This window comes from Haemaphysalis longicornis, unplaced genomic scaffold (genome assembly GCF_048455015.1).
Source record: "Haemaphysalis longicornis isolate Haplotype H1 unplaced genomic scaffold, Haemaphysalis longicornis Haplotype H1 scaffold_7, whole genome shotgun sequence".
NCBI lineage: Eukaryota > Metazoa > Arthropoda > Arachnida > Ixodida > Ixodidae > Haemaphysalis > Haemaphysalis longicornis.
In genome coordinates this window covers 64,570,948-64,584,508 of record NW_027526422.1, presented here as the reverse complement: position 1 = coordinate 64,584,508, position 13,561 = coordinate 64,570,948, and the positions used below count along the sequence as shown (strand labels likewise).

At 45.8% G+C, this 13,561-nt stretch overlaps 1 protein-coding gene across 1 annotated transcript in view; it reads right to left on the bottom strand.

The window, feature by feature from the left end:
- Unc79 (UNC-79 domain-containing protein) overlaps positions 1-13,561 on the bottom strand; it is a 109,710-nt gene that overhangs the window by 55,811 nt on the left and 40,338 nt on the right. The window contains exons 24-27 of the mRNA XM_077677602.1: positions 11,421-11,613; positions 10,139-10,311; positions 7,089-7,237; positions 6,195-6,352 (exon numbers count right to left, since the gene is read on the bottom strand). Of these exons, the coding sequence (XP_077533728.1) occupies positions 6,195-6,352; positions 7,089-7,237; positions 10,139-10,311; positions 11,421-11,613 (673 nt within the window). The remainder of the gene's footprint in view (positions 1-6,194; positions 6,353-7,088; positions 7,238-10,138; positions 10,312-11,420; positions 11,614-13,561) is intronic.

The following is a 13,561-nucleotide window of genomic DNA, read 5'->3' as shown; positions in this document are numbered from 1 at the left end:
CGACACCACTTCGCGGCCGATGCCGCCACCGGCCACGCCGTGCGCAGCGTGCGGGTGGTTCCGCGGCAGCGTCAGCGTGCCTGTGACGTGCGCGGTGCGTTTTCGCAAGCAGAAAACAACAGCCTGGCCGTTCCTGGAGAAAGAGCGACACAAACGGGAGAGAGAGCCCGGATGTCGCCGTCGCTTACTCACTCAGCGGTCGGGCGCGTCGCCGGCTCGGTCGTATCATCCGCCAGGCCGTGCAGGTCCATTCGTAAGAGCCAAAATTTTTCCCATTGCAAACAATCCAATTTCGCCGGGACTTATCAGAAATTCGTATTATCCCGAAATTCATATCACCCAGAAACGTATCAAGATTCCACTGTATAGAACTTTTTTATGAAGGTCCTGCCAGGCGCGGAAGCTCAGTGTCTCAGTGACAGGAAGCTCAGTGACACCCGACAGCTATTCGAATTGGCTTCGAAAGTACGTATTCGACCCCAAGGACTATTCACTTCGAATTCGCTTCGAACAAAAATATTCCTATTCGCACAAGCCTACGTGACATTTGGCTACCTGGCTGGCGAAAATAAGCAGTCAGGTTTTAGCTGGAATAAGCTGGTCCGAGCTCAGAATTAAATGGTCCCAACACGAGGAACAACTGGTCCAGATGAACAGTAAGACAACTGGTCCCACTTAGAAATACTGTATTTACTCGCATAAGTCATGTACCTACTTTTTGAAAAACTGACGGATAGAGTTCAGGGTGCATTCATTACATGAGGAAATCAGTCCTTCATTTCCATATTTCCTTGTTTTTTTTTTTTGAAGAAATTTCAGCTTTGCATTCCTTTGCAGACAACAAGAGCCACTTTTATTATTTACAACTTACCCTGCGAATCCCACAGCGCTATGAACTGAAGTCATGCAGACCTTGCTACCAGTATTCAGCCACGAATCAGACTGCACAAAACACCCCCTTACAAATAGTGTGTACTTCTACCATGCATTAGAGGCCACTCAAAACCCAAAGCGTTAATTTATATATCTGAAGGCTTTCTGAGTGCAGAGTTACCTACGTTTGCCCATTGTGAGTGAGCCACGCCATCAGCGCCCAAGACCAAGCACCTTGTATTGCGTTGCCAAAGGGAGTCAGGAAGCAGGCATCGTGCCCACCATGAGAAAGGTGATTACAAGACAGCAGCTTTGTTCTGGCAAACAATGCAGTGGTGGCATTCCACAAAATTCTGCTTCTGCGTGCATTTGTAAACTTGAAATGGGGGTCGGGGGTGGTTATCATGCAAGGGTAAAAAATATTCAAAACTGTCATAGGTAGTGTATGGGGTACATTCTTTATGTGAGTAAACACAGTATAAGCTGGTTCAAGCTGAAATGAGCACCCAATTAACTTACTGGTACAAGCAGAAGTGAGCTCCAAACCAGCTGCTTAGAGTCCAATTTTACTTTTACCGTATTTGCTCACGTAATGAACCCACTTTTTTTTTTGAGAACATTTGGCATGAATTTGGGGGAGGGTTCATTATGCGGCAAAAAACCTGCAACATATTTTTAAAAGTTCAAGTTTCACACAACCAGGATGGTAAGAGAAGCATTGTCAAAGTCTTACTGTTCTAGCAAAAACACGTAGGTAATTATGTAATGAATTTTTTTATTCACAACATGCCAGTGGCCCCCAACTCGCCATCGAAGGTGCTTCGCATTTTTTATTGGCCCACAGCGCATCAACTTCTGTGCCCCCAAGGCCCTCCAAAACTTCTTTCGCCACAATGGGAAACTTCTTTCGCGTTCGCGCTCGCGGCTCCAGCTATTGGCAAGATTTTTTTTTGGTAGAATGTGTTTTTAGCGTTTCTGCGTGTACTCTCACGTGATATCAAGTTACTGCAATCGTTTACAGAATCAGAAACCATGCCAAGATAAAAAAAATATTTTTACTGCATTTTTATGCAAAGTTACTAAAAAGTAAATTTTCAAGAAGAAAAGTCTGGGGATGGTTCATTAAGCAAGTGGGTTCATTATGCGAATAAATACGGTATTTCATTTTCTTAACCTCAAAAAAATTTCTTTAGTGGCACTCATTTGTTACAATGTGAGACATGTTCAAGGCATTTGTTGAGTCTGCATCCTCCTTGACGTTTCTTTTTTTATGCTATGCAATATAATAGCTCCATCTAGCAGGCGGCATTACCTTGGTCCTAGCTGAAATGCACCAACAACGCACAAACAATAACTTCGTCACCTCATGAGGGAAGGGAGGAAGCGGTAACAAGGTGGTTATAGAATGCACTCTTAACTGTTGCCTTACATCCTACTTGAGTAGCGTCAAATACACACATTTCCATGCTTGTTTATTCCAATACCTGCAGATTTCAAGTGGGCAAAACTACAATTTTGAAGACAACATGCCGTTTCTACCATTTTTACTCATTATGATCAGTTGCCTTACATAGCTTAAATGCAACAGTTGCAAGAAGAGTGAGCTTACTCTGCATAATATACTCACCCATGACAAAGCTTGGTAATCACCTGCCTCAAAGCCTGCCTGCTTTTTTTTGTCAGCAAGTCAAGCTTGTTAATACAGTCCAACCCACTTATAACAATACTAGTTATAACAATATATTGGATATAACACTGAACAGTCGTGGCACCATCAACTTTGCTATGTGTTATATGGTAAAATAAACCGCTTATAACAATGGTCATTCTCGTTTTTATTGGTTATAACAATTGAGCCTGATGGTATGAGCCTACAAAGAAATATAGTATTTGGAGATCTGTGAGAGATCATGGGTGCATTGTGTGTAACCAAGCATGACTTTTTAAGCATGAAATAAGTTGAGGCATCTTCACGGTCTTTCCAACACTGAGAAAAAGTTGGTGCCTTTTATGTAGCCGTGCTATCCCTGAACGAAGAGACCTCCTGACTGCCCCTCTTATCTCCTGCTATGAGCTAGCCCAGGAGATAAGAGAAGCAGGGGCCAGCTCTTCAGCACTGTCCAGATTAAAATAACGCAGTGTCTAGAGTTACGTCCGACGGAACCCAAAATCGAAAACTAGAGTTACGTCCGACGGAACTTTAAGCCAGTTTCTAAAGTTACGTCCGACGGAACTCAGAATTGAAAACTAGGGTTACGTCCGACGTAACTTTAAGCCAGTTTCTAGAGTTACGTCCGACGTAACCCGAGTTACGTCCGACGGAACTTTAGGCCCGTTTCTAGAGTTACGTCCGACGGAACCCAAAATTGAAAACTAGAGTGACGTCCGACGTAACTTTAAGCTGGTTTCTAGAGTTACGTCTGACGGAACCCCAAATTGAAAACTAAAGTTACGTCCGCGCGTGTCCTGCGGCGGAAACAGAGCCCCGGCCGTCGTCATCGCTTGAGCGGTCTGTGTACGCTCCGAGCACAGGATAGTTAGACGGAGATGGAAAGCTCGAGTGACTTGTACGCACTTGGAGCTACTGTCTAACTTGAACTTAGAAGTTTTTCCTTATTTATTTTAATGTAAATATTTGTATAGAACGTATTCGTTTCCCTTCATCAAATCCAAACGCCCCGAGTTCGTCAATTCGACCACCATCTATCCGAGAACTTCAACCCCATCGCCCCGCGAGCCTCCTGCCAAATCAACTGGAGCCCGGGCGATTGGGTTCCTGATCGGCACCGGACTTCGGAAAAACGAACATCACAATCTTTACTAGGGGCGACACTTTTTTTTCTTTAATGCAGAATGCCACCCAGGCCAGTAGTCAGGGGGGCCAGGGCCCCCCTCATCCCCCCTTTCGCTCCTCAGGAAATTTTGATTGGGGGCGTGGGTGTTCTCCAGCAGGGCTCCCGCCATGCCGCTGCACCAATTGAAACTTGCCTAAGCAATACTAAGCAAGTCTTTCCGTGGCCGTGTCTTAACGGTGCCTGAGCATATCGGCCGAAGGACCGTAAGCGACACGGAACCATCACAAAAGAGCAGAGGACGCCGCACCCGGCAGTCGGCGCCCGCTAATCAGAGAAGGGTGTCTGCGCTTCAGACTTCTTCAGCCCCCGGCGTGCTAGCACCAGCCGCGGCAGACAGCCTTGTAGCAGTTTCCTTGAAAAAACTGCTTCAAATTCGCCGACAAGTAAATAACAAACCGAAAGATCAGAACAATTATCTCCGCACATTTATAAAGTGTACTGAGTGGTTTCCCATCTACTGCATGCCCACCTATGTAATCTCCGTAAAATGTACATGCAAAAATTAAGCTTGGGTGTTTTTAATGCCTGGACAAATATGTGCGAACCATTTCCTTCAAGAGAAAATTTCAGCTTTTCACTTCAATATCATTTTGCTGGCATCTGAATATAAAGTGACTGTTTGCTCCATATCACAAATGGGCGTAAAAACCACCCACTCTCCCATAATAGCAGCGACTTTGATAAAATACGTTTTTCATTAATCAGCCAGATCAGTTAACTAAAATGCATCGACATTTTTTATTCTGTGAAGAAATAAAGGAGTACCAGGGCATTCGCTTTATTATCACTATCAATTATTTATTATTAGTGGTAGGTAATTGATCGATTAAACTTCCGATTAATCAATTAATGCTTTAGTCCCGATTAATTGTTTTAACCAGTTCAAGCTTCTGAGCAACAGAAAGAAAAATGTCATGTTGAAATTATACGCAAGCATGTCGAGTATCATATTCGTGTTCAAATAACCCGCCTTACGTTAAGACAGAAAACGATGCCAGTATGCGAAAAGATGGCAGTGATTAAAACCGAAAACAGACGGGAAAATAGCTACTCAATAATATTTCATCGACAACTCTTATCTCAACTCGTGTATATCTTCATGCCACAGGGCAAAATTTCAAATAAAAACTACAAATATACATGGTACAAAAAACGACCAGTGGGCAATTATACATACTGTTTTGCCGTTGTATAAACTATTTCTGTAGTAAGAAAAGTCCGATTAATTGGCGCCATCGGCACTCATGGCGGGCGCTGATGTTCCTGTTTCTAGAAAAAATGTGAGTGACGAACGAGCTGATAAGCGTCGCGTCCGCATCATGCGCCATGATGATGACGTACTTACCTCATCCGGAATGTGTCTGAACAAGTGTATGAGCATATTGATCTGATATGTACTACTACATAATTATTTTTGGTCATTTTTTTCTAAAAAAAACCACAGAACCAAATAATCCATGCATAATCGAATTAATCGATGCCAATTAATCGGGTTGAAATATTAACTGACGCCCAACCCTATTAATTACTCTTCAGCCATGTAAATTGGTTCAAGAGTCTTCAAGAGCTGTAAATTTTTTGTGCTTTACGTTATGCCGGACGTAACTCAAAACATTGGCCTAAAGTTCCGTCGGACGTAACTTTAGTTTTCAATTTGGGGTTCCGTCAGACAAAGCATTGAAAGACTCTGGTCAGACGTAACTCTAGAAACCAGCTTAAAGTTCCGTCGGACGTAACTCTAGTTTTCAATTTTGGGTTCCGTCGGACGTAACTCTAGAAACTGGCTTAAAGTTACGTCGGACGTAACCCTAGTTTTCAATTCTGAGTTCCGTCGGACGTAACTTTAGAAACTGGCTTAAAGTTACGTCAGACGTAACTCTAGTTTTCGATTTTGGGTTCCGTCGGACGTAACTCTAGACACTGCGTTAAAATAAAGCTACAGTGGGGTAAAGGCTACCATTGATTACCGAAGTTATAAAAAAGGCAGAAAACAATGCCACTTTGGTAACATGCAATCTGCCAATTGTTAAAAAAAGAAAGAAACAGTTAAGGATTTGATGCAGAGACTTCCTCCTATGTGGAAGATAATGGTCCTGATAATGGTCCTAGATAATGGTCCTAGAAAGATAATGTGAAAGATAATGGTCCTAGAAGAGGCCCTGTGGAGTTGGTTGGCACATGCATGGCTTAGCCTAGGTGGTCGGCCGTGCAATTACATTTCTTTTTTGTAAACGCTGGGCGCAAACCCGTAAACGTTTACAAAAGTATCTTTTTCTGCCTAACCCAGTCATAACAACGGCTTTTTTGTGGCACATCAATGTTGTTATAAGTGGGCTGTACCGTAATAATGTGCTCCCCACATTGCACGGTAGGGTTAGTCACTTGTCCCTCTCGGCACTAGCTATGATCAACAGCCCTTTTGTGGCACCCCCAAGCTATTCCCTCCACACGCCATCAAACACTGACCGGCGGCGAAGCGGTCCCTCCAGACCTCGCTGTGGAAGTCGGCTTCGACCACCTTCCAGAACATGTCCATGCCGCTGGGCAGCGTGACACAGTGCAGCAGAAGCGGCACGCACAGGCGGGCAATCTGGGAGAACTCCGCCTGCAGCAGCTTCCACAGGCTGCACAAAAAAGGGAGGAGCCCAGTACGCATGCAAGACTTCAGTCCGCGACACGCCTAGAGCTTTTTAAACATGAAGCATCTTAATCTTAAGTGCACTCCCAAAAGAAAATAAACAGCGTCATGTTCGAGTGACAAGCAGACTCGGTGCGATATTCCATCCCCAGACAGGTACTTCCACAAGCCAGGCACTTCCAGTGAAATGGAGAACGCCAAATAAACACGCTGATATGCTGCGTACTGCCTCTAGATTGACATAAAGGATACCAAACCACCTTTATTTATGAAAAGAATGCGTAGAACTGAGCTGCAGAACACTTTACAGTAAAAAGCCACTGCTGTTTGGGAAAAAAGTTTTTCTTGCTGGGCTGAAACCAAGGCCGTTCAAGCTGAAACCTGCAATTCTACCCCTAGGCTACCGAGACCGAACCGAGCAGTTCTTTTAGTGGTTACCCAAAAGAATGGAAGGAGGGTTTCAAGCGAGCCAGTTCAGCACGGGAAATGCCGGACTTGTACCTATCTAGGAATTGAAGGTCACAGACTCGACCCAGTGCAGGCTTAGAACAGGCGCTGAGATCAGAGAGGGGAGGCATGGGAGCCACGGACGTCTCCTATTTCTGATCACGGTGGGCCACACAGAGAAAAGCAGCATTCCAGGACAAGACAAGAGAGAGGGGCGAAGATGAGGGAGGGAGTGGGAGACGAGAAGAGGTAGAGGAGGAGAGGAGGGGGCTCACTTGGCAACAAGGAGGTTCTCTTGACACCAGATGAGAAACCCCCGGTGGTCGTGGGCGGCTCGGTTGAGCACCTCAGCGTGCAGGCTGAGCAGCTTGAGGCAGGTCAGCAAGTGGTACAGGACATCGGCGTCCTCGTGCACTGCCATTTCCTGCAACCAATCGGGAGGCGGGTACGAGTTACATAGCTTTTTGTGGGCCCTGGTATTCACTCACCGTTTCAGGGAGGGAGAAATGCAAAATGAGAGGACCATTAGTTGCACTCCTTGGCATTCTTTCAGCGGTTGTAAATGCATGAACATTAGCACCCACATTGCAACTTGGTTACGGGGAGATAAAAAACACACTAGTTTCGGGGCACTCGATGCTGTCTCAGACAACGAAGGAAGTTGCAAGTGGTATTCACGGCCTCACAAAGCTCACAGAATGTTGGTTTTGTTTACATTACACCATCACTTCTTCAGGTCTCCCTGAACCTCCCACGAATAAACCACATAATGATGCAGTTAGTTTATAAGAACCAAAAGAACGGCAAACACAGAAATGTGCCACATCTGGAGAGAGGGCAGTGCTTTTGGTATTTTCACCTCAACTTTGTACTTTCTTTTTCTTTTTCAAGTTAGCTCAGTCAAGTAAGTTTCAGTTGCTATAACCAATAACATGACTTGATGGCGTTTCTGACAATGGTCTGCAAACTTTCCATTTAGGGCACACTTAAAAATGACTCCCACCGCCAAACAGTTATTTATACGTCAACTTCACTGTTGTGCTCACTACTGGCAATCACAAATATACAAAAAAGCTTCGCAAATGCATTTTGCAACGCGTAGAGAGGCAAACCTTTTTTGTCACCTACACCTATGTTTTACACTGAAACTGTTTTAGCACAGTTTTTCCCTCTGTACTAACTTTCTGCTTGTGGTTATCTTATCGGAGAACACATGCATTTTCCTTGGGTTTTTTTCTTATCTAAAACTGACTAATTTTCTTCCCACACGCACAAATTTATCAACATAAACGTGATAAGCACAAGGCTATGTTGCACACGGGCGATGCGTACAACACATTCCTTAGCAGTCGTCATCTCGCAACATACCGTATTTATTCGAATATAAGGCGAGGTCTTTTTCTAAAATTCGTAGTCTCAAAGTCACACCCCGCCAGATATTCGAAGCTGAGTATACTATATATATATGGCGATGCGTACAACACATTCCTTAGCAGTCGTCATCTCACAACATACCGTATTTATTCGAATATAAGGCGTAGGTTTTTTTTCAAAATTCGTAGTCTCGAAGTCGCACCCCACCAGATACAGTTAAACCTCGATATAACGAAGTCGTACTTGGGGCCGCAAATTTCGTTAAATCGAGAATTTCGTAAAATCGAGGTTTCGATTTTACAGTTCATTTAACCAGTTATTGGGGTTTTAACACTTTGGCCCTCGCCAGGCAACAACTGCTATGTAGTTACCTCTCCAATTAAAGCGAAATTTGTACTAAAACTGGCCGCGAAAATTGTGTGAATTTAGAGTTTCAACACTTGGGCAAAAGAATTCGGATAGCCGACAGTGTAGTTCATGTGTCATCGTAAAACCGGTGCTTTTTCCGCAACGCCTCAATAAATATGATAGCAGACTAGGTTTCCACTTTTTCTTTTTTTCATTTCGGTCACTACTAAATGCCGCTGTTAGTCAATTGAACCCGCGCCCGCGTCCATGTCCCGTGAATTTCACCCCGCCGAGGTGCTCGTTCGAAGTTACGCCTCTTTTCGTCCATTCAGTGGTAGGCTTAGGCGCGGCGGGCCAACAGCGGAAGGCTGCTATGAAACTTTCGAAAGACTTTTTTCATGTACAAAGGGTCTGCAGTATGGGCGCGTGATGCAACCACAACACTCGAGATAAAGCCATGATTGCGAGTTGAGCGGAGTACACGCGTACCGCTTCACTGTGTAGAGCAGCGCTTACGTGCTCCGGAAAGCGGAAAGCTTACATTAAAATTCTTCCGGCCAAATTCGATTAAGCAATTACTTTTATGCCCACTGAGCCCTTACGAAACTGATTTCTCCGCACCGCAGCTGTCTAATGAACGCTGGTGAAACGAAGATGACCACGTTCAAAGAGAGCAATTTATTGCCACCAGCACTCGATGTTCAAGCCGTAGTGAAGAAGTCCGTAAGCAGTGCTTGGCGTTTCTTGACCAGGGCGGGCTTTACGTGACGCTCGTATGCTGACAGCGCTAACAAGGTCTTAAACATTCGTGTGCACCTGCGTGCCTCCGCAGAACATCGATGGCATCCATCACACTTCGGTGGCTGTCAGTTTCACCGAGCTTCCTCAGGCTCTTGTTCGGAACACTTTTCTTTCTCTTGGAGTGCTCATGCTGCTTACAAGACTCACCTAACGATGCACGAACAAAATATTAATGTGGTTATCAGCGAGCACAACCTAGAGCAGCAGCACCGTGAGCAATGACGCGTAAAAAAAAACCTTGAAATAGGCTTCGGTAGCCTAAGCATAGAGGGCGCTGGCGTACGCAACGATGGAGACGTCAAAATAGTGGCCGCACTATTAAACCGTCTATGACCGCTAGTGGTTTGTGCAGCTTCGTTCTTCGCTTTTAATTGTTGTTAACCGTAGATTTCACCGCTTTTCTTTCATTTTAGCCTTCAAGAGTCAATATGAGTACTGAATTTTTTCAATTTAGGGTATGAGAGGCAAAATAAAACGTGCCTCGACCGGAATTTCGTTCTTCCTTTCGTGCCGTGACTTCGTTAAATCGAAAGCGCCGCACAAAATTACTTCGTAAAATCGAGACAAAAATACATGCATTTAGCAAAATTTTGTTAGAAAACTTGAAAAAATTCGTTATATCGCGAATTTCGTTAAATCGAGGTTCGTTATATCGAGGTTCAACTGTATTCGAAACTGAGTATATATACATGGCGATTATTTTTACTCTCCAAATTGCACCCTCGCCTTATAATCGATTAAATGCGGTAATTCTCACTACCTGCTTGTGCATGCTTCATCGGGGCAAAACGTTTCCACGCACCTTCAGCAACACATAGACGAGTCGCAGTTGAGGCGGTAGTTCGTCAATGGTGAAGCGGAATTTCCCCTGGCTCGTCTGCCAGAATGACGAGTCTTCTGCTGGCTCAGGGGCAACCACGGCTCGGTCGTTCTCGTCAACCAGAGTGGCCGATGCAACGGTGCATTTTGCCTCCGCTGCAAGGTCAGTGTAAAGAAGAATTTGTAATTGTGCGAAACGCGCCAATGATAAAACAGCCAACTGCACAAAGCCAGTTATAGCAGTAGGCGAAACACTTTTCACGTACTCACCCTGGACCCACCAATGTGTGCTTCATCACATTTGTTCCAAAATAACGTTAACGTGCATTGTGCAGACAACAATTCTTGCATAGCTCCCAATAAATACATACTAGCTTTATGTATTTTCTGCACTTGTCGTAGCTACACGTGTGGAACCCTATCTTAAGTTTGGCACCAAACAAATAAAAGTATTTTTTTTTTTTTTTGCAGCACGGGCAAAACCAAAGGCTTCCTAACCCTGCCACTGCACATTTAATTGCAACCACCTCATCAAGACCTCTTGAAAACACGCAAGCATCCTGTCTGAATGCCTGTTGACGCTGTAGCACCCCGTCACAGCAATGCACGGCTAAACAAAATGATTCCTGAACATCAAAAAATATGAAATTGAAGCTTGTGTAACTTGCTCTCAAACTTTCATTTATTGCTCTCAATATTAACGAAAATACTTTGCCCACCGTACATTCCACCTGAAAGGGCTAAAGACTCTCATTTAGACAAACTCGTTTATGATAGATTGCCTTTTTAATACAAACAACCCTTTGGCACTCTCCTAACATCTACAATGCAATGTATATTCTCCTCAATATCCATCCAGCTAAGTTCCTTATCTTTTTCATCCAACATACCTCGCCAAATTAGCAAAACCAGTGTGGGACACTCGCCTGTATTTCACATCACAAGCCACTATTTTTCCCCTGCTATTCCTCACCCATATCTACCATGCACCATAGCTTCTTGTTACCCCTATGCAGGTCTAAAGCATTATCAACAAAACCCCGGGTTTTTTTAGTTTAATAAATGTTAAAACAAAAGCAAAAACATCCATTCCGATAATACAAACGAATTTTCTCGATGCTTTCGAGTTCGCCTTAACAAGAGTCTACAGTAGATTTGTGCAAAAATGTATTCAACAGCTTCCCGCTCTCCTCTGAGTGCCCTACCACGTGCCACCCCCCATTCCCAGAGGAGATCTGACTGGCAGCAGCAGTAGCGGCACTTACGGACATCGTCCTCGGTGAGCGTGACGGCGCGCGCAAAGGCGGTGACGACCTGCTCGGTGGGCATGATGGCCACGGTGTCCAGGTGCCCTGTGCACTCCTCCAGGGTGGCCGTCATCAGGGTGGGAGCCGCTTCGGCCGGCTGGGCAGCAAGGGGCAGCTCCACGTCCACCAGCACGGCTGATTCGGGGCTCTCCTGCGCATTTGACGGACAAGGCAATTCTCTTCCCCACGGAATACGACAAACACGAGGCTGCAAGCGAACGCTTTTCTCGGTGCATGAATGTACAGACAGACACGAATGAATCACTCCTCCTTTCGTAGGGTATAGTGGTAGTTCACATTAGTTGTGAGTGAGAAGCAGAACAAGAGGCCATGGCCCTCATGAGAGACCAGTTAAGTGAACAGCAGAGGAGAATGACACCTTCTTTATGAGAAGTACAATCAAGATCCATTTCCTCATCGGGGATGCTAATGTGTCATCAACCAGAGTGGGGAGTGGATTCAGAAGTGCGTGTTTTACTGCGAAACAGTATACTTCTAACCAGCCAAGGAAATTTTCGTGTCCGCGCCAGCAGAAAAATCCCAGGCTACTACTGGCTACTGGCTACACCCTGGCTACACAAACAAACTACTGGAATTGCCAGGGATCGAACCTGGGCCCGCATAGAGAAGTGGAGCGAGAGCCTGTCATCTTGCCAACTAGGCTACGCCCACACGTAGAGACGGGGAGACAGACAGTGGCTTGGATTCAGCATCTGATGAGGGGGAGGGTGCTCTTTGGCGAAAACACATGAAGCAAGAGTAAGGGGGAGGCAGTGAGAGAGATGATGCCTTTGCCACACGTGCCGCCATCCTCCTCACCCTTTGAAAGACGTTAAAAGTAGCCACCAGAAACAGCGCATTCCAAACTGTGCAGTAAGGCGTCGGCATGTGCGACACGAAACCAAGCAAAAAAAGAACAGAACTCCTGCTTGCGCTGTTCCAGGCAGGGGGCGTGTGAGCACTGCGAAGGCAGGAAATTTGATTTGCATTGGATACACCTCCATTCAATTCATCAAGAGAGGAGCGAGACGGGGGCGAAGAGAGTGATAGGTGGTAGCAGTGAGCAGATGCCACATGCGTGAATTCAAGTGATGCCGCATGGGTAATTGTTGCGGGTGTCATTTACAGCTTCACAGTCCAACCACCTTCACGGCGTGGACTGGAGTCAGTTTTTTAGGGGCGAAGCTCCTTAGGGCGTGGGTCTGTCCATCCTCGACGTATGTATGTAGCCACCTCTAGTTTAGTTCTTGGATTGTTTACTAGATGGCGTGGCTACCTCTAGTTTAGTTCTTGGATTGTTTACTAGATGGCGGTACTTGTATATGATGAAAAGATGCGCTTGGATTGTTTACTAGATGGCGTGGCTACCTCTAGTTTAGTTCTTGGATTGTTTACTAGATGGCGGGGCGCGTTGTAATAAAATCCGTTCGCTGTTGGTGCGCGCTCGGAGTCGCCCGATGGATAAGGCTGCAGATGTGCGAGCCCGCGAGGCAGAAGCGCTCCGTGAAGCTGCGCGACGCTGCCGCCAAGATCCTGCCGTACGAGAGCGGGAGGCCGAAGCGTGTCGTCTGGCTGCGCGACGCCGCTGCCAAGATCCCAGCGTTCGAGAACGAGAGGCCCAAGCGTCACGGCAGCGGCGCGAGGACCCTGCCGTACGCGAAGCGGCACGGCTGTGGTGCGAAGAGGATCTCCAAAACGTCAGAGAACGGGAAGCGGCGAGAAAGCGCGCGTATCGGCAGGCAGACCCCGATGCAGTGAGAGCTCGTGAGGCGTCTGCAAAACGCATCAGGCGAGCTCAGCCCCAAGGTGCCGACGCGCGGTTTAAGCGAGACTTTCTAGACGTTACGTTCGGACACAGATGTAGTGGGCAAACTTTCACTGAAGAGTCACGGTTTTACCGATGATTTCCCCTCAGGAGCTTTGCCCACTCATCATCATTCACCCCGTGGATATGCTGTGAATTTTTTTTTTGCTATTCTCAGCAGATGGAAGCCTTTAATTAAATAGTTCAACAGTATACCACACTCGCGTAGCTCACTCCTATCAGCAATGCTACGTGCAGTATTGCTACCAGCACTTGGCCCTGGCATCAGGTGTTT